The 20,542-nt window shown below is 42.6% G+C and overlaps 1 protein-coding gene across 1 annotated transcript; it reads right to left on the reverse strand.

Moving 5' to 3' along the window:
- Positions 1 to 1,642: 1,642 nt before the first annotated feature.
- Pcyt1a (phosphate cytidylyltransferase 1, choline, alpha) lies at positions 1,643 to 19,160 on the reverse strand (the record flags this gene model as incomplete). The annotated part of the gene is given in 8 exon segments (NM_001246737.1): positions 1,643 to 1,866; positions 2,905 to 3,093; positions 4,130 to 4,272; positions 4,814 to 4,892; positions 7,363 to 7,514; positions 8,433 to 8,549; positions 17,183 to 17,282; positions 19,026 to 19,160. Coding segments are annotated over 8 exon segments (1,104 nt in total). The 3' UTR covers positions 1,643 to 1,659.
- Between the last annotated feature and the right edge of the window lie 1,382 nt (positions 19,161 to 20,542).

Below are 20,542 nucleotides of genomic sequence, written 5' to 3' on the forward strand. Positions count from 1 at the left end.
GAAGATAGTTTAGTAGCCCAGGTAGTCCTGCCATGCAGGCATTATGTGGTGCTAGCTTCAGACCTTTAGGCAGTAGCACAGCTTCCACCAGAAAGTGCCTAGGGAGGACTATGATATAAATGTTCATAGTCCCAGCAGAGGTACAAGGAAAAAGAAAATGTGGTTTTCTTTGCCGAAAACACTAAAGCTCCACCCCCACAAGGGGTACTTATGAGTGACAAGTAGGTCCTGGAATAAACAATTTTGCCCTAAATCCAGCTACAGGCTAACTGCTGGGCCATGCAGCTGAGATGAGATGCAAGGCGCCTGAATACATCAGCTCACACTCAGTAGCACGTGTTGAGAGTCGGCATTCTTTGATTTGAAATTCAAGTTCTGTTTCCTCTTGGAACCAACGGGAGCAGTGGAAGCATAACTACCAGCACAGATGGGCCAGGGGGCACAGAGCTCTGTGTGCTGGTAGTTTAGCGCATGCCTGTGGCTTCTGGAGGGGCAGTGGAGGAAGTCCCTGCCAGGTGCAGTTCTTAGGAGGATAGAGTCTCCACAGGACACTGATTGGACCCAAGAGCATTCTCAAGAGGAGCGGAGGTCAATAAGTGTTTTAGAGATCAAAGTGCTTCCTGACGCTTTGCCTGTGCGCTCTGTCAAAATCTAAGAGTTAAATATGGCAATAAGCAACATGGGCTAAGGGGTCAAGTTCAAGCTGGGAACATTTACAAAGCATGCTTTGTATAAAGCCAAGCATGGTGCTGAAATGGCAGCTGCAGGGAGAGGGATGTGTTCCCAACAGAAACTCAACCACAGCTGCCCTGGCACTGGACTGAGTTCATCCCACTGTCCTCTGCAATCCCAGGATCCCTCAGTGCCCCTTCCTTTACAGGTAGGTTGCAGGAAAGAGATTGACCACAGCTCCCAAATACTGGGCAACAGAATATTCTAAGATGAACACAGCAGAAAATCTGCAACCGACACTCTGTTGTTTGGTTGCATCCCCATCAGTGTCTGCATGGACCCCATTGGGTCCAACAAGAAACTCCTCAGGGAGTAAGAAAAGCGAGACTTAGATCTCTTCCTTCCCACAACCATGCTGACACATGGGTCGGCAGGACACTTGGAATTAGGAGCTAATTCAGGTTTTAGATATTTTAGGGAAGTTAAAATTGCAACAGTCTTGCCAAATTACCCATCAGCATGGCTCTTTGTTTGAAGGATCTGGCAAGCCACCTTGCTTCAGAACAGAAGGCAAGCACTAGTGTGTCTGGAAGAAAGGCCTCTGGGTAGTACACGCTTCCTTCTTCTGCCCACTCCTCAGGGCAAAAAATTAGTTCTATTTACTATATTTGAAAGACTAATTTTTAAAAAATTAATAAAAATGACAATTTCCCTGTCAAGATTACATGAGCATAAACAGTAAAGCAAAGTTCTGGGGAGGAAAATGGATGCAGAGCAGGCTTCTAAGGTGTGCTCAGTCGACGGAGGTCTCAGGGCACAGGCTGTTTTGTTTCCCCCATTCCCAGGTCCTCTTGCCCCACTGTCTTTTCTTTGTAGATGTCCTTAGGTTTAGTGTTGGGGGTCACAAAATGGAATTCGACAGAGAGCTTCTGGAGGTGACGGGCAAGGGCAGGGGCAGGGGCAGGGGCAGGGGACAGGGATGAAAAGTTAGTCCTCTTCATCCTCACTGATGTCACAGGTCACAGCCTTGTGTCTAGAGAGACTTGCTGGGGAGGAAGATGGGGACGTCTTGCCAGAGAAGGGCCATCGAAAGGAGGGGGAGGGGGAGCGTTCATGAGTAGGGCTGCTGCTGGGACTCTGCCTGGGACTGATGGCCTGCAGCATCCGACCTTTTCCCTCTTTCAGCATATGTTTCTGGGGAGGCAGACCAAAAGGGAGAGTTAGAAGATACCTATGGACCACATGAATCACCACCAGAGCCTCTGAAACCCCAAATTACTCTGAATCTCCCCTATAACTAATGTTTTTTTCTATTGCTGAGGATTGAAGCTATGGCCTCAATCATTTGAGGGAAATACCCTGTCCCTGCTATGTCAAGCATGACTGAAGAAGACAGGAGGACACAACTGTAATGCTGGCAGTTTCCTCTCCACACGGGACTGCTTATCTAAGTTTGCACCAGTTTCTCAGTCGGCCTTTCCTTGACTCCCATCAGAGACATTCTTCAAGGCTGCTTAGTCTGCAGTGCACACGAGGGCAAACACAAAGGCTCACTAATGGAACTCTATTTGGTTGGAGGGCACTGCTATACTCATTGGGGACCCACAGCAGCTTCTCATGGAGAGGCAGCTCTTTTTTTCCTTCTCTTTCATAAGGGTCAAGGCTACCTACTTATCTGGACTCCAGATGTCAAGGCTGATAGACAGCTGGCAAAATTACTAGGAAAATATGTGACTAGATAAGTAACTTCTTCATTTTGATGTCCCTTTCTGCTCAGAGTCTATATTCCTTTCCACAGCATTGCAAGTCTCTTGAATTCACTGTACATTTACTGGAGGCTGAAGCATTAGTATCACAAGTTCAAGACCGGCCTTGGGCAACATAGACTACAAGGCCAGTCTAGGCACCTTAGGGAAACACTCCTAAAAATAATAAATAAATAAGCCTTCTGTGGTGGCATACACCTTTAACCCTAGCAGTTGGGAGACAAATAGGCAGATCACTCTGAGTCCTAAACTAGCCTGGTCTACACTGCAAGTTTCAAACCAACCCCATAGTGAGTTCTTGTCTTAAACATAATAAATAAATAGATAAGGCTGAGTGCACAGCCCAGTGTGAGTGCCTGCTAGCATGCATACTATGTCCTGGGCTCAATCACCAGTACCGCAGCAATGAAAAGCAGCATCCCTGCCCATATGCCCTCCAGCATCGGGAAGGCAGGCTCTCTCTCACCAGTGCTCCTTCTGGACCAAACATTTCCAGGAAACTTCCAATGAATTCTCGGGACTTCTCTTCCCACTTCTGGATGAGGTCAATGCTCTTTTCTTCCACCTTCTGCACAAATTCTTTTGATTTTTCTTCCACATCTTTCACTTTCTTCTTTACTTTATCAACCCGTTCTTGCAAGTGGTATTTCTTCTCCTAGGACAAAACAAATGGTTTTTAAGACATAATACCCAAGCAGGAAGAGGTGGCTCAGGATATTAAGAGTGCTTCCTGCTCTTCCAGAGGACCCGAGTTTGATTCCCAGTACCCACTGAAGATGGCTCACACCTGTCTCTATGTCCAGCTCCTGAGAGCTCTGACACCCTGGCCCCTGCTAGCATCTGCACTTACACGCACCTACCCACGGACATACACATAACAATAAAAATCACTCGATTTTCAATTTTTAACATTCTGCTATACTTAATCTGGCCTGTATTTATTTAGCATAATAATAGGAAAGACTGCCAGATGGTGGCGGTGCACACCTTTAGTACCAGCAATTGGGAGGCAGAGGCAGGAGAATCTCTGTGAGTTCGAGGCCAGCCTGGTCTACAAATTTACAGTTAAGAGGGCCTCTCTTTAAATATATTGATATAGTGTACTATATAATTTATACTTTTGTTGTTTTTTGAGAAGAGTGTCATGTTTCTAAGACTGGCCTCAAAATTTTGATCCTGCCTATAGTCCTTTCACTAGAACAGACATATCTGTGTTGGGACAATAGGCACACTCAATTATACATTCCTATTTGCTGAATTGTGTATGTATACGTGTGTGTGTGTGTGTGTGTGTGTGTGTGTGTGTGTGTGTGTGTATGCACATTTATACATACACATACATACGTATGCATGCATGCATGCATACATACATACATACTTTTTTTAAAAAGACAGATCTCACTGTGCAGCCGTAGCCTAGCTGGCCTGGAATACTCAGAACTCTCCTGCCTCTGCCTTCTGAGTGCTGGGATTAAAGGCATGTGCCACCACGTCCGGCTTTGTTTGCCTGTCCTTGTATCAGTGCACTGATATATTAGACTATGAGGACAGAACCTGCCTCTGTGCTTTCTTTGTGAAATGCTCAGTGTGGTATCACAGCAGACTGAAAAGTGTGCTCGGTCCAGATGGCGTGGGAAGCAAGCTGTGTCCTACAGAGAGGCAGGGAACTACGGGATGAAGATGCAACTCACATTGATAAAGCTGACATTGAGCTCCTTTGCAGTGTAGCCCCTCTGTAGGTTCCGTCTGGCATACACATCATAGTCACGGACAATGCGGGTGATGATGTCTGATGTGGAGATACCTTCTGTCCTCTGTGTTGGAGCAAACATGCCTAAATTGAAACAAACAGACAAACACTGTGATATCCTGGCACGTCAGACGGGGACTAGACAGAATCTGGTAGCAATACACTTCTTTTTCTCAAAAGACAGACTCTTTTTTAATCCCAGCACATGGAGAAGGCAGAGAGAGGCAGGTAGATCTCTGTGAGCTCAAGGCCAGCTTGATCTACACTGTGAGTTCCAGGACAGGAAAAAAAAAAAAAAAAAAGCAGACTCTTATTACTACAATCGAACTCTAGAGATCCAGCACACAGGAGGACTGAAGCAAGGCCTAGAAGAAAGGAGGCACACACTGTCCTAATAGTAAGAAAGTATGGGATTTGTCCTAAATTTAAGAGATTAAAATGAGATGTTTGAACCAAAAATTGACAGGGGTTGGAGTATGCTACGCACACTGTTGTCCACAATTTGGCCAGAAGCCGAGTGTGAACTTCTCAGAGTTCACATTCTCTACTACAAAGCAGTGCCGTGGCTGACCCTCTGGAGTTGCCCAGGACCCCATAGAGTGAAGCTGGACACCAACCCACTCACCTGCTTCTTTGATGTGCTTATACACGTCGTCACTCCCTGCCGAAGAATAGGGGATATCGTCATGGGCTACGAAATCAATCTGAAAATAGGAAAAAAAATCATCTCATCTCCAGGCTAACTGCCATTTGGAAAAACCCAATAATACCCTTGGGCTCGAAAAAAGGGAAACTGGCAGGGCCATGCCTCAAAACAACCTTTCCTCTGCACCTTTTTGCCTGGTTCACACATTCTACAATCTATTCAGAAACTACCAACCTAATTATTTATGGCTTTTACACAGGAAGTTTTCAGCTTCCTCTCTAGCTATCTCTTCTGGTCTAAGAGAAGTGCTACCGTCCCTCTGTACACCGTCAGCATGGTGTGGTCAGTGGAGCAGGAGAGGTTTCTGGTAAGCCAGTTAGTAGACAGAGCCTAGAAAGAAGGGTACCTCCCTGTCCTCCAGGCTCTATAGAAATGAGCCACAAAAAGGCTTCTAAAAGAGTGAAAGATTTCGTTATTGCTCAGTTAACTGCTGTTTCTCTTAGTTCCCTAGAAAAGGGGAATTTGGAAATACCAACTAAAGTCCTTTTACCAGAACAGACATATTTGTTCTACTAAGAAATGCAAGACAGAGTGTTTATCACTGTGTTGCTGTAAATATACTTCACAAGACTCGGAAGATTGCAAACCCTCCTTTATTGACTCATTCTGGATAGCCCAGAAGCCATTGCTAACGTAACACTTAACTTTAGCAAACCCAACCCCCAGAAGCTACACAAGTGTGGAGCAAGCTTCTCAGGACCTGAGCTAACATGTTCATGTCCCAAGAACAAGTTGTTAGGACAGCAAAGTAAAGACTCAAGCAAGCAAGCTGAATGGTGGAGATTTACTGCTTACAAGGAGAAAAAGGACAAAATGGGCTGGCTGTGCTGCAGAGAATACCTTGCTCTTCACCCTTGGTACCACTGCTAAGCACTGATAGAGGAAAGGTAGAGAGCCACAAAGGTCTGTCCTAGGCTGGTGAGATGGCTGAGTAGGTAGAGGCACGTGCTGCCAAGCCTTGTTAACCCCAGGTGCATCCCTGAGAGAACCGGCTCCCACAGGTGGTTCTCTAAATAAAATGCGGTAATGGTCTATCCTAATCCTAAAGTTACAATAAATCTTCACTGGCTTCAGGCCTACTCAAGTACCGCTTCAGAAGCATGGTGGCTATCTCTGCTCCTTCCTGCCTCCTGCAATGATCCACATATCCTCGCAGAGAAGTGACAATGTGCACACTGGCTTCCCAAGCTGGAGGGCCTCTAACCACTGTAAGAAACCCATCCCTTTCGTGCCCATCTTTGTAGGAAGCATGCTTCAATGAGGGAGAACTCAAAGTCAGGGGCTTTTAAAATAATAATTACTTCTTAAACAAGAGTGAGAACACCCTTGATTTTTGATCCCTCAATTTCTAGCCCCAAACCAAAGCTGGAAGTAAACTGAAATCAACAGAAGAGAGCAGGTGCTATTTCCTAAACAGCAAAGCTTTTCTCTCTTTAATTCAGTTTTTGTTTGTCTTTTTGTCTTTGTTTATTTTTATATTTTGTGTGTGCCTGGTGTCCATGGAGGCCAGAAGTTGTTGGATCCTCTGGAACTGGAGGTACAGACAGTTGTGAGCCACCATGTGAATGCTGGGAACCAAACCCAGATCCTATACAAGAACAGCAAATGTTCTTGATCACAGAGTCATCTTTCCAGCCCCCTTTTAAAAGATTTTATTTTGTGTGTGTGTGTGTGTGTGTACAAGTGTCAATGGATCCCAGGTGTCTATGGAACCCAGAAGAGGACACTGGATCCCTTGCAGCTGGAATTACAAGCCACTTGAAAGCCACCTCATGTGTGTGATGGGAAAACAAACTCTGGTCTTTTGAAAGAACACAAGTGCTTTTAACTGTTGAGCCACCTCTCTAGCCCATGTTTGCTTGTTTTATTATATAGCTCAAACTTGTGGTCCTCCTGCTTCAGTGTCTTGGCTTTGGAATATAAACATCCCCCTTTTTTTACATTTAAAAAATTAAATTTCTTTATTTTGTATGTATGAAACTTGTTCATAAATGTGTGCATGTAGGCTAGAGGACAATTTGCAGGAGTCAGTTCTCACCTTCTAGCATGTGGGTCCAGAGTTCAAATTCAGGTCATCAGACTGGGCAAGTGTCTCTACCTGCTGAACCATCTTACTAACCCAGATAGATAAAGTCTGTCAGTGTGAGGCTAGAACTATGGATATTCTAAAGAGACTGGCATGCTCTAAGGGGAGGACACACCTATTGTATGTGTGTATGTGGGGGGGCACCATGTAGTCAGGCAGTTCATTTAAGTCCAGCTAACAATGTAAGCTGGAGCGCATGATTACGTCTCTCTGGACCTTGCTCTCCATATGTAAATGAAATAGTAACTATCCCCACAAGACGGCTGTGGGAAGCAACCAGAACATGACCATACAGGCACACGACAAATGGAAAACCAGCCTTCTGTCAAGCAATGAGGGGATGCTGGGAACTAGGAATGAGTATACATGGCCAGTTTCTTACCCGGTGCTCTGCCAGGAACTCGGGCGTCAGCGTCCAGGGGGCGTTCCTCACCACCTCATCCACGTAGCGGCAGTGCTGCACTGCGTCATAACGCTCGTTTTCGTTCATCACAGTGAAGCCCTTGAAGTTGTGCGTGAGCTCATCACTGCAGACTGGATTCACAGCACAAGTTCTAAGTGAAGGCCCCTCTGTCTAACCTTCCTCAGTCACCAACCTTTCCCGTCTTGTACTTTCTAGGCCTGTAACAATGCCTACTCCACCCCATCCAAAGACAAGAATCTTCTGGGTGTAGTTCAGCCTGGGTAACAATGTTCTTCCTAACTGAAGACCTTCAGGAGCCACATTCACTACACCAAGGCTCACACTTCCAAAAAGGGTAAAAGAGGGAATTCAGATTTTGACTGAGTTCCCACTTTATATTTCCACACGGGTGAAGTTTTTAAAAAATGTTTACTGGAGCTAGAGAGATGGCTCAGCAGCTAAGAACACTGGCTACTCTTAAAAACTACCCAAGTTTGGTTCCCAGCACCCACACGGTGGCTCACAACTGTCTGTAACTCCAGTACCAGGCAATCTAAAGCCCTCTTCTGAATTCCTTGGGCACTAGGTACACATGTGGTACAGAAATACACATGAAGACCAACCAGCCAAATAACAAAAAAAAAAAATCTACCCATACAGATAAAATAATTTTTTAAAATGTTTTCTTATTTTATTTTCCTAAGATTGGACTTGACCACAACATTTGCTTGGCAGACTTTTCTATTGCTGTTGACTCAAAGCTAATGAGGCAAAGTCCAGAACAATGCTTTTAAGTAGACAACTGACCAGTGCTACTCTATAACTGTAGAACCTCGGCTATGAACTCTGAGATAGCCCAGGCCCTCTCAGTGAGCCTGCTGCTACTCTCTCCAGGCTAAGCTGCCCCTACAGACTGTATCTGGGACAGCTTGTGCCACACCCTTCCTTTCATAAATGAAACCTAGGTCAGTCATTGCACTAAGTCACCAAACAGGAGGGAGATCGCTCTTCTTCTGAACAATACCTAAAGTCACCCGATGTTTTCTTACCTCCCACAATGAGATATGTATTAGGGAAAAGGTTCTTTGCTTGCATCAGAGCCCGGGCATGACCAGAGTGAAATAAGTCAAATATTCCATCCGCATAAACTCTCACAGGCCGCTCACCTGGATCCAAATGAAAGAACTCATCACAAAAGTACACTTACTTAATCCCTCACACCCAACACACACGATGGCCAAACTGTGGGACGCTCACTCATTTCATTCTCCTGGATGGTCTCTGGGGCCGGGCCTACTGACACAAACCTGTAACCACTCTGGAAGTTGGGGCAAGAAGATTACCACATTCAAGGCCAGCTTGGACTGCAGAGTGACTTCAAGGCCAGTCTGGACAATGCAGTGAGACCATGTCTCAATAAAAAGAGGTGTAGGTATATAACCCAATAGCGGAAGTCCTGCATAAGGCCCTAATGTCAGTCCCCATGACTATAAAAATTAAAATAAAATAAATGCAAACATGAGCCATTTTACTATTATATAATCTTAACAAACTAGTACGCAGGTGTTCCCTTAGTAAGGGCAGCAATTTCTGTCTCTGCTATATGAATTAGGCTGCAGTCATGTTTTTTTATATGTATTGAGTACTTTTTCCTTAATACTACCTTAGAAGTGATATTAAATATATAGTCAATGAATACATATTCTGAACTTCAAAATCCTCACCTTCAAAAAAAAGATTACTCCCAGCACTCAGGAGGCAGAGGCAGGCAGATCTCTGTGAGTGAGGCCAGCCTGGTCTACAGAGCAAGTTCCAAGCCAACCTCTAAAGCAATACATACAGAGAAACCTTGTCTCACAAAACAAAAAACAAACAAACAAAAAGATTAACTTTGAATTATGCATATGGAGGGGGTATGTACATGTAAGTGTAAGTAGTATCCCAGAGACATCTGATCCCCTGGAGCTGAACTTGTAGGTGGCTGTGAACTGCCCAATATGGGTGCTAGGAACTGAACTCTGGTGTTCTGCAAAAGCAGTGCTCATTCTTTTTTTCTGGGGGTGGGAGGAGGGTTTGAGACACGGTTTCTCTGTGGCTTTGGAGGCGGTCCTGGAACTCGCTCTTGTAGACCAGGCTGGTCTCAAACTCACAGAGATCCGCCTGCCTCTGCCTCCCGAGTGCTGGGATTAAAGGCGTGTACACTTTTAACCACTAAGCTCCCAAACTCTCACCTGAGATTTGTGACATTTCAAGTCATAAATGAAAATTTATTTCCTACATTATAAAATGAATACATCTTGATGGTGTGACATCCACAGAGTACTGAAAGAAGGTAACATGAGCTATCTTCCTCTGTGTTTATTACGTTCTGTATTTAAACAGAACGTAATAAACTAACCCAATTGCTAGCACTCTCATTTTCAGTTTGTCTTGATTACTAATAACTAACACTTTACTTTGAAAATCAACCCTAAGCCAGGCAGTGGGGACTCATGCCTTTAATATCAGCACTAAGCAAGCAGAGGCAGGTGGATATCTGTGAGTTCGAGGCCCAGACGGGTCTACAGAGTGAGTTCCAGGACAGGCTCCAAAGGTACACAGGGAAACCCTGTCTTGGAAAAACAAACAAACAAACAAACAAACAAAATCAACCTTATCCAGGCATAGTGGTGCACCTATTTAATCCCAGCACTTGGAAGGCAGAGCCAAGCAGATCTCTGAGTTTGAGGTCAGCCTGGTCTACATAGCAAATTCTAGGCCAGCCAGGGCTACATAGTGTATAGTTAGACTCTGTCTCAAAAGACCAAACAAACAAAGCCCACTGCTGCCTGAAAGTAATAAATGAGCTGGAGGGTTTGGCTAAAGTAGAGGGCGGATGGATATATAATCAAAGCAAATAACATTCATTTCTCCTTCCTAGTAAGTGTGATGGGACATTTCTCAAGATGAAGTACTTGAAAAATAGAAAAGAACTGTCTATTATTGAGTTATTCTTAGTGGTAGTGGCCTATATAAAGCCAGGAAATTACCTCCCAGTGTATGAGACCAATTCCAAGGCCACTGGCATCATGCTTACTGTGCTCCAAATGAGAAATCCCAGCAGTCTAAGGAACTTGGCCACTATGACACTGAGGAGGAACTGTTTTACTGTGGCTGCAGGGACCAGAAATAGGAACGCTGCCTCCTTTTTAGGGAAGAAGCAGAGCCCCCTCTGACAAACAAAACGGAACCTGGAGAAGATACTTCTCCCTCCTGTCCCAAATGGTACCTCAGCCAATGAGATTTATCCGGGACATGATTATTGCTAATTAAAATTCTTAAAGGCTGGGGATCAGGGAAGAGGAAAATAGTTATCAAGAGGTTTGGGCTTTTAAAATGGCTTTAACCATAAACATGTGAAAAAAATTTTTTTTTGGTTTTTCAATACAGGATTTCTCTGTGTAGCCCTGGCTGTCCTGGAACTCACAGAGATCCACCTGCCTTTGCCTCCCAAGTGCTGGGATTAAAAGTGTGTGCCATCACTACCCAGCCTAAATACGTAGTTTTTAAAACAAGAAATCATACATTGCTGATAGGAACATAATTTCTTAAAAAGGCAATTCAGCAATATTTATGAAAGACAAAGGGTCTGGCCATTCTCATTCTGGAAAACTATCTTTCAGACAGACTTTCATTGTGGCACTGTTTGCAATAGCAAAGGTGTGAAGACAACATATCATTTGGAAAAGTGAATCCATGACAAGGTCGGAGGGGACAGAAACTAAGTACTTAGATATCCACAAGAAACTGGCCATCCTGGCTGCTTTAAGAGGGACATCGGAGCCCGGTTTGGTGATGCATGCCTTTAATCACAGTTTATTTGGGAGGCAGAGGCAGGCAGATCTCTGTGGTCAGTCTAGTCTACAGAGGGAGTGTCGGGATAGGCTTCAAAGCTACACAGAGAAACCCTGTCTCAAAAACAAACAAAAACAAAAAAACGAACATGTACAATCTTTTTTTCTTCCTTTTAATCCTTGAACTAATGAAGAAACTAATATTGAGTTTTCCAAGCAAAGCCTAAAGGGCTATGACATGACTTTACTTGATCCTAAAAGGCAAAGGCTAGATAGACTGTAAAAGCTACAAACATATTTCAATATATCCAGGGCAAAGCAAGGAGCTGTTGAGGAATCACTGTCTGGGGAGTAGAAAGCAGAATGTTATTGAGAGAAGCTGTTTGCTTCCCAGAATGGTAAAACATCACTGAACCTTTTCCCATCCAGCCTACACCCACGTGTGTCCTATCACCTCTGCAGGGCCCTTCCTGGCCACTGACAGCTCAGTGACCTGGGACCTCACTCCCCAGTCTTTGGTAACACAGGCTGGAATATTATCCAAGTGTCCATAAGGTGCCACTGTTGCACAGGTCTTGGGAGAAGCAAGCACCAGAAATTCTTTACACAAATAAACTACAATCTGATTGGCAACCGTCTCAGTTTACTAAGAGCAACCTCCTGTCACCCTCTGGGTTATAAATAAGGTGGCTGCATTACTCTGGCTTCAATTCACTGTCTACACCGACACCCTCTCAAATGTCAATCATGGAACCTCTGCCTCTTACACATTTCCTTTCTCTGGGTTAAACACAATGCTGGCTTCATTGTCTTCCAGTAGATGCTTGAAGGTGAGCTCACCTGTCCTATCATATCTTTACCTCTGACTAAGGACTTTTGTTCTAGATTACACAGACTCCCTTTTAATCTCCCTTAAATTTCCTAGGGAAAATACTGGGGAAAGGAACAGGGAAGAAATATTTGTGTCAATTATTGGATTAGAATTCCCTAACCAGTACAAGAGTCTTTCTTGTTTTTTTCCTTGTCCTACATTGAAAAAAATATAGTCTTATCTAATAAAACACAAGAGATAGCAAGAGAAAAAGATGCAAGAGAAAAACAAAAGGTCAAACCAGTTGGCCAACTTTGCAGGAGAACTTGCTACAGTTTCTTACACCCAAACCCTAGGTGAGGTGCCTCAGGAGTTAAGAGTACTTACTGCTCTCTTGGAGGACTAGAGGATGATTCCTAGCACCTATGTGGCAACTTACAACAACCTGTAACTCCGGGTCTCAGGGATATGATGCCCTCTTCTGGCCTTCTCTGACACCAGACACATACATGGTGGACATACATACATGCAGGCAAAACACTCATACACATAAAAAAATTTAATAAAAAATAAGATGCTGTAATTTCATCAAAAGCCTCCCATTGCTTAGCACTAATGCCTATAGCAACAAAAAAACAAAAATAAATAACCGGGGCGGTGGTGGTGGTGGTGGTGGTGGTGGTGGTGGTGGTGGTGGTGGTGGTGGTGGTGGTGGTGGTGGTGGTTGCACGCCTTTAATCCCAGCTCTCAGGAGTCAGAGGCAGGCGGATCTCTGTGAGTTCAAGGCCAGTATGGTCTACAGAGTGAGTTCCAGGACAGTCAGGGCTGTTACCAAAAGAAACTCTGTCTTGAAAAACCAACACCCCTCCCCCCAAAAAAAAGAGTAACAACACTGTATTGTGGAGAAGAGCAAGACAAAGAAATCTAGGTTTTAGCTCCACTTGTAGCACTTGCTGCCTCTCACTGTAGGGATGGCTTTAACTTCTTAGTTTCTACTGACTTTAATTGCTTTCTTAATTTTTTCATATATACATTGAATAAGATAATCTCAAGAATGATTTAGAAATTATAGTCTAGGCTGGGTAGTGCCAGCACAGGGCTTTAACCCCAGCACTCAATTTGAGTTTGAGGTCAGCCTCAGCTACAGAATGAGTTCCAGGATAGACAGAGCTACACAGAGAAACCCTGTCTCAAAAAAACAAAATAAAACAAAAAATATGTATTTTTGTCTAAAATCTTTAACTAATTAATATCAGTGTTTATTTATTATAAGATTTAAAACCTGGAAACACAACACCACGTTTTCTTTCTTTTTTTCCTGTTAGCACTGAACACTGACCTCAGGCATGCTACGCCCATGCACTTCCTTTGTGCTGCACCCTCAGCACACTCCTACAGATATTTTCAGTTGTTTAATGTGCCATGATGATATGTGGATGCTAACAGCAAACTGGATAACTGAACAGATCTGAGGAAGGTATGAATTCTGAATTTGTGTCATTATGTAATGCACAAAGAGTTGCTAACTACAACAGATTATACTACTGCAGTCTGAATGTGAAACATGGTCTGCTGGCATTTTGAAATTTGACCTCCAGGCTAGTGAGATGGCTCAGGAGATAAAGGTACTTGCCACCAAGCCTGCTTATTTGAGCTCAATTCCCAAGACTTATGCAGAAGGAGAAAACCGACTACTGAAAGTTGTCCGAGACCTTAACATTTATACTGTGGCATGCACACCATATACATACACACAAAAGAAACAGATCAATGAAATTTTAAAAATTTAAAAGGCTACATAGTGAAAATCTGACCCGATAAACAAATAAACAAATTAATTAAATTCACTTCATGAATCAGAAAGGTTGTGATCAACATGAGCCATATCTAAATACTGTTTGCAGAAAAAAAATATTCTCATGAATATTTTGTTGTCGTTTTAGGAATCTAGGGATCATAATAATTTACACAGCCAAAATACAGTCAAGGGGCCTTGGGATCCCCTAGTCCTTTTGACATTGCCCAGCATCATTTGTAGTTGTATTTTACTACTTTTTACTTAGAAGAAAGCAAATATAAACACAATTAAGTAATCACAGTGCACACCTTTAATCCCAGCATTTGGGAGACAGAGGCAGGTGGATCTCTATGAGTCTGAGTCCAGCCTGGTCTACAGAGGGAGTTCCAGCACAGCCAGGGATAAATGAAGAGACCCTGTCTAAAACAAACAAAACCAGAAGCAATCATCAACCAGGAGAGGTGCTGGAGTAGGGGGGAGGGGGCAGAGGCAGAACTCTGTGAGTTCCAGGCCAACCAGGAAAAGGATGAGGGGTAATTTACCAACCCCACATCTGACAGAGGGCTGATCTCCAAAAGAACTCAGGAAGCTATTCTCGAAAACACCAAACAATCCAATTAAAAAATGGGGTACAGAACTAAATAGACAATTCTCAATAGAGGAATCTAAAATGGCTGAAAGACACCTGAGAAAGTGCTCAACATCCTTAGCCATCAGGGAAATGCAAATCAAAACAATATGCAAATGAGATACCATATTACTCCTGTCAGAATGGCTAAAATCAAAAACACTAATGATAGTTTATGCTGGAGAGGATGTGGAGAAAGGGGAACACTTCTCCACTGCTGGTGGGAGTGCCAACTTGTACAGCCACTTTGGAAATCAGTATGCAACTCCTCAAGAAAATGGGAATGAGTCTACCACAAGATCCAGCAATTCCACTCCTAGGCATATACCCAAAAGAAGCACATTCATATAACAAGGACATCTGTTCAACCATGTTCATAGCTGCATTTTTTGTAATAGCCAGAAACTGGAAGCAGCCTAGATGCCCCTCAACCAAAGAATGGATAGAGAAAATGTGGTATATTTAACACAATGGAGTACTACTCAGCAGAAAAAAAACAATGGAATCTTGAAATTTGCAGGAAAATGGATGGAACGCGAAGAAACCATTCTGAGTGAGGTAACCCAATCACAAAAAGACAAACATGATATGTACTCACTCATATGTGGACCTGCTTTATGATACATAGTAGTGACCGTGCTTTATCAGAGCTGTTTTTAATGATGTTGCTCAGAATAGTTTCCTTCCAGATGATGATTGAGAATTAAAAAAAAAAAAATGGTGCCAGGTACCACAAGGGTAACAGAACTGTGCTGTTTTTCTGGGATTTTGTTTTTTTTTTGTTCAAATGACTGCAGAACCTGGAAAAGCTGTTGCTGCTATTGATGCATAACATGCTGCCATTATTGGTATATATATATAATATATATATATACATAAAAAAGTCATTGTTGGCTTTTTTAATTTGTACTAGAACATTCTTTTACTTTGTTTTAAGTGTATGTTTCTCAAGTAAACAATTTAGGTATTTTTCCATACCTTTTTCTTTCTGATGTAGACTTCAGGTTAATTAATATTTTACTGCATCTGGTAATGTATTCTGTGTTTGAAGCCTAGTGACTTTTCATTTTGATGTTCTTGTGATTTCATATGCTGTGTTCTCCAAGCAATAAAATTCTGATGTATTTTTTAAAAAAAGAAGATTCATAAACACATTGCATATGCATGAGAATGTACTGTGGTGGCAATAGCCTCTTACTCTCTACTTGCCTGGAGCTAAGTTCAGCCCTCTATTTGCAGAGTAGACAGAATATTTATCAGAACTAAAAAAGAGTAGAAAAAAAGGAAAAAGAGAATGGGGAATTTATAGACAAGAAAGAATAGCTGCCTGTATGACAGTATTTACAGTAAATGCTTATGAGGTGTTTCATTTGTTTCTGTGGGTAGGTAGTTTATTTTGGTTTTTGGTTGTGTTGTGTTTTGTTCGTGGGTATTTTGCCTGCATATATGTCTTCGTGTCTTGTTCATGGAATGCCCACAGAAGCCAGAAAGGGTAATAAGCCCTTGGAGCTGGACTTACTGGGTTAGTCATCTAAGCCCAGGGTGGGTAGGTTTTTTGTTTTGTTTTTTTCTTTTTGAGACAGGGTCTCAACTTCAAGCTGGCCTCAAATTTTCTTCCTGCCTCTACATCCCAGCTGAGGTTACAGGTGTGTCAGCACACACCTGATGCTGCTACTCACTGTGATCCCCGAGACTAATTGTCCAAAGCAGAAGTCTCCAGAACATATATTAATAATTGTCTGAGGGCCAATGAAACAGTTCAACAAGTAAAAACACTTGTCACACAAGCCTGGTGGCAGGAATTAGATCTCTAGAACCCAAAAGGAGACAGAAGGAAAGAACTCACTCCACACTTTCCTCTGACTTCCACACATATGCTGTGGCACTCATGCCCACATACACACAATGCATACATATATACAGAATGCACATAATGCACACAAATGCCCACAACTGTATGCACACATGTGTACACACATGCATGTACATGAGTACTCACTAAAAAAAAAAATTACTTGGCCAAAATTGTTAACTAATGATATAAATTAAACTTATAAGTAAGGAAAATGGGCTTTCAAAATAATAAAGCAAGTCTTTTAAAAAGCATACAATTATATCATTAAAGATAAAATTAAGTGATGAATCTCTCCCAATGAGATATTTTTGCCTTCTATCAATCAGTAACACCATAGTTGACTGACACTATAAGAAAGAATTATGGAGAAAATTCTGAGGCTAGGAAAATATGAGTTTGATATATTAATTATTTGGGTATTTGTAAAAATAGACAAAATCACAGGGCAAGAACTACAGCTGAGTAGACAGAATACTTGCCTACCATGAGCAAGGCTCTAGGTTTGATTTCCCTGCACCACAAAAACAAACAAAAAAACAAGACCACAACCCAGCCAGAGCTAACATCTATCTTTTCTTTTCTGCCACAAGGGGGATCAAACCCAAGAACTAGAGTGTGCTAGGCAGGCACCCTACCAATAAGTGACATTCCCAGCCATCAGACTAATAGTTGTGGGGTTTTTGCTATGGTTTGATTTTTTTGTTTTGCTTTGTTTTCTGTTGAATACTAGCTATGCCAACAAGCCAGGAAACAAATATATAATAAGTAAAAAATGTACAACTTTATAGAGTGAAGTTATCCTCTGCAACAGAACACTGAGGCAGACCAGCATGCTAAAGACTATAACAAACAAAATAGATAAGCAGTTACTTACAAGGAGTTCCTCTGCAGGCTTCTTCCATAGTTACCCTGACGTAGGGTTTACTAAAGTCAACTTCAATTTCATCAGAAAAAGGAGCCGGCTGCCGTAAACCCTGAACAAGAATGTGACAGAGAATTAGGTAAAATTCAATGACGTACACTGAAGTATTTACTCAAAATAACAGCTTTAAAGAACAGCTAGTCAACGATGTGCCTAAACCTTTCTAACACGGAGAAGTTAAAGAAGTATTCCAAAGTGAAGAGTGACAGTTGCAACCTTCTTCAGGTTAAGTAAACCATGGCATGAAGAACAAATGTCTTTCTGGTGACTTCAGGGTAAAACTGAGAAAAATACCTGGGAACCTAAACACAGCCCCAAGAAACTGGGTCTGGAATGATGGCTCCCCTGCAGCATGGTGGAATAGCAAACCTTGGACCCTGTGACAAAACTGCCAGGGTTTCTAAGTGCATTTCATATTGCTTCAACTAGAGAGCAGGCAGACAAGCAGCTACTGAGTAAAACTGCGGCTGCTTAATGCTTTATACTGTATCTTCAAATACTCCCTGTGAGGCAAGGAATACTACAACAGGACCCTCTATTTATAGGAGGAAACAAGGATCAGAGAGTTACGAGAACTATATGCACTAAGAGGCAAAGCTGAAACCAGAATGTGTGTGTGTTTGTCTCTCTGTACATGGCTTCACTTGGGAGGCTTTGTTCAATTTATTCTTAAGACTTTATTTCTATCAGATGCTATATGAATGGAATCTTTAAAAAGCTCTTTGGTTAGGGCTGGAGAGATGGCTCAGTGGTTAAGAGCACTGACTGCTCTTGCAGAGGTCCTGAGTTCAATTCCCAGCAACCACATGATGGCTCACAACCACCTTGAATAAGATCTGGTGCCCTCTGCTGGCAGGCAGGCACAAGACTGTATACATAATAATTAAAATCTATTGAGCTGGGCGTTGGTGGCGCACGCCTTTAATCCCAGCACTTGGGAGGCAGAGGCAGGCGGATCTCTGTGAGTTTGAGGCCAGCCTGGTCTCCAGAATGAGTGCCAGGATAGGCTCCAAAGCTACACAGAGAAACCCTGTCTCGAAGAACAAAAAAAAAAAAAAAAAAAAAAAAAAAAAAAAGAAAGGAGAGAGAAATTGTTGAAGTTGGGAGTGATGTAATTCCAACTGTAACACCAGAACTCAAGAGTCTGAGGGAAGAGAACTGCCATGAGTTTAAAGACAGCCTGGGAGACCCTATCTCAAAGGGAACAACAAAAAAAAAAAAAACAGATGAAGTACTGGTTTGTCTCAAAGTAGAAATACCTTTCCCTTTGGTATTTCCAGAAGTAATAAGCAAAGGTTGTAAGTTGATAAATGGCTGTGGTTAATTGAGGTAATGAAACATAGAAACATTTGAAACCCGGATTTCAGAATAATATCGTGGTTCAGTAGTAATTTCAATCATCTCCAAGTCTTTTGACATGTTTTTTAGGGGAAGGTTTAATAAGGTACCAAGTTGACACAAGATAGGAAGTTTGAAATGGTGTCATTCATCTAAGGCTTGGCAGTAGTCTAGGAAGAACCTCAATGCTGTCACAGAGATGGGCGTATACAAAGGAGACAGTGGGGATATACCCAGCAGTAAGGAAATGACACAGGACACTGACACCATGAGATGATACCCAGGAACTGAAGCTCCTATTACTGAGCTGTAATTCACAGTATGTCAAGAAAGCATAACAGCCTTTACCATTCATGCTGTCTGCTCTTCCCATTATTTAGGAACACTAACACAATGTCAGGGTTCCATCGCTCTCTACCTCCACCAGCAGCATGCTTCCAGTCACAGCCCCACTTACAACTGAGCAGTGCTGCACTTTAGAAGGAATGCCATCTTCCTCTGTTGCTCCATTAGGGCTGGATGCCTCTTTCCTCCTCTTCCTTGAATTGACTTTAGCTGAACTCTGTGCATCCATCTTCTTTTAACTGCTCAAAAAGAAAGGAGAAAAATGTCTGTCCAGAGACACAAATACACTCAGCAAAACAGTAATAACAGTAATTACAAAAGCAAACATTTCACCAAGATGAGCCAATGGCAAAAAAAAAAAAAAAAAAAAAAAAAAAAAAGTGCAAACACCACTGTGGAACAATGCCACAGTTCATCTCCCAGCCTTGAAACTTACTCCTCCCCAGTACCGAAGCCCACACACTGTCCATTTCCTATCTTGACTGTAACTTGGCTGAGGAAGACTCTTGCCCAATTGAGTTAGTTGAAATGCTTGGGACCAGAGGTATCAGATTTCAGGTTGTTTTTTTTGGGGGGGGTGATTTTTGAATATGTACTTAGACTTTACTGACTACAAATTCCTAACCTGAAATATAAAATGCCATGAAATCGGAAGTATTTTTAGTAGACTTGGAATGGTCAGTCTATACAGACTTTTGGTTTGGTTTTGATGTATATGAGGGGATCGGGAAGTTGACACAGTCTCATTATATAGCACTGGCTGGCCTAGAACTCAACATATAGACCAGGGTGGCCCCACACTTGTGATGCTTCTGCTGCCTCTACCTTCCAAATGCTAAAATTACAGGCATGCACACCACCCCCAGCTTATTACTACTCTTTGTATCTATCACACAGAAACATAGCAGGTGCAATGTGAAAAGTTGTCTTTAGTAAAATACTCTTGCCTCAGCCTTCTGGCATTGGGATTACAATTGTGAGTCACCATGCCATTTCTTCTTCTTTCAGGATCACTTCCTCAAGCTGGTTCAGAATTCCCAGCTAATAAGCACACAGGAATTCTCTCTCTAAAATAAAACCCACTTATCTGTCTGGTTTAGCAGATAGTATGTTTCACTTCCCTATCCTGAGAGTCAGAACCATCGATGTCCTGTTTAGATGTGGGCTTATGCCACCTCTCCAGTCCTAGCAGGAATATTTGCATTACAATTTTTACTATATGTGTGTGTGTGTGTGTGTGTGTGTGTGTGTGTGTGTGTGTGTGTGTATGTGGAAGAGGGAGGAGGCCAAAGGACAATTTGTGAGAGCTAGATCCCTCTTTCTACCAGAGTCCTGGGGATTGGACTTAGGTTGTCAGGTCTGGTGACAAGTGCCTTTACCCAATGAACCACCCTTCTAGCCCAAATTTTGTATTTTTCTTGGGTAATACAATCTGCATGAAGCAACTAATTTCTTTTTAATGATGAATTGTTAGCTATCATCCAGAAACTGGGGATAGAGGAAGCTCCATGATAAAATGTCACTTCTGCCTAAGATAATGAATGGCACAGTGGAAAATCTGCTGAATAGAGGAAGAAAACAAAAGCCAGACAGAATGAGGCCATTCCACTTTGCCCGGATGCCTCCTGC

This window comes from Cricetulus griseus, chromosome 4, assembly GCF_003668045.3.
Source record: "Cricetulus griseus strain 17A/GY chromosome 4, alternate assembly CriGri-PICRH-1.0, whole genome shotgun sequence".
NCBI lineage: Eukaryota > Metazoa > Chordata > Mammalia > Rodentia > Cricetidae > Cricetulus > Cricetulus griseus.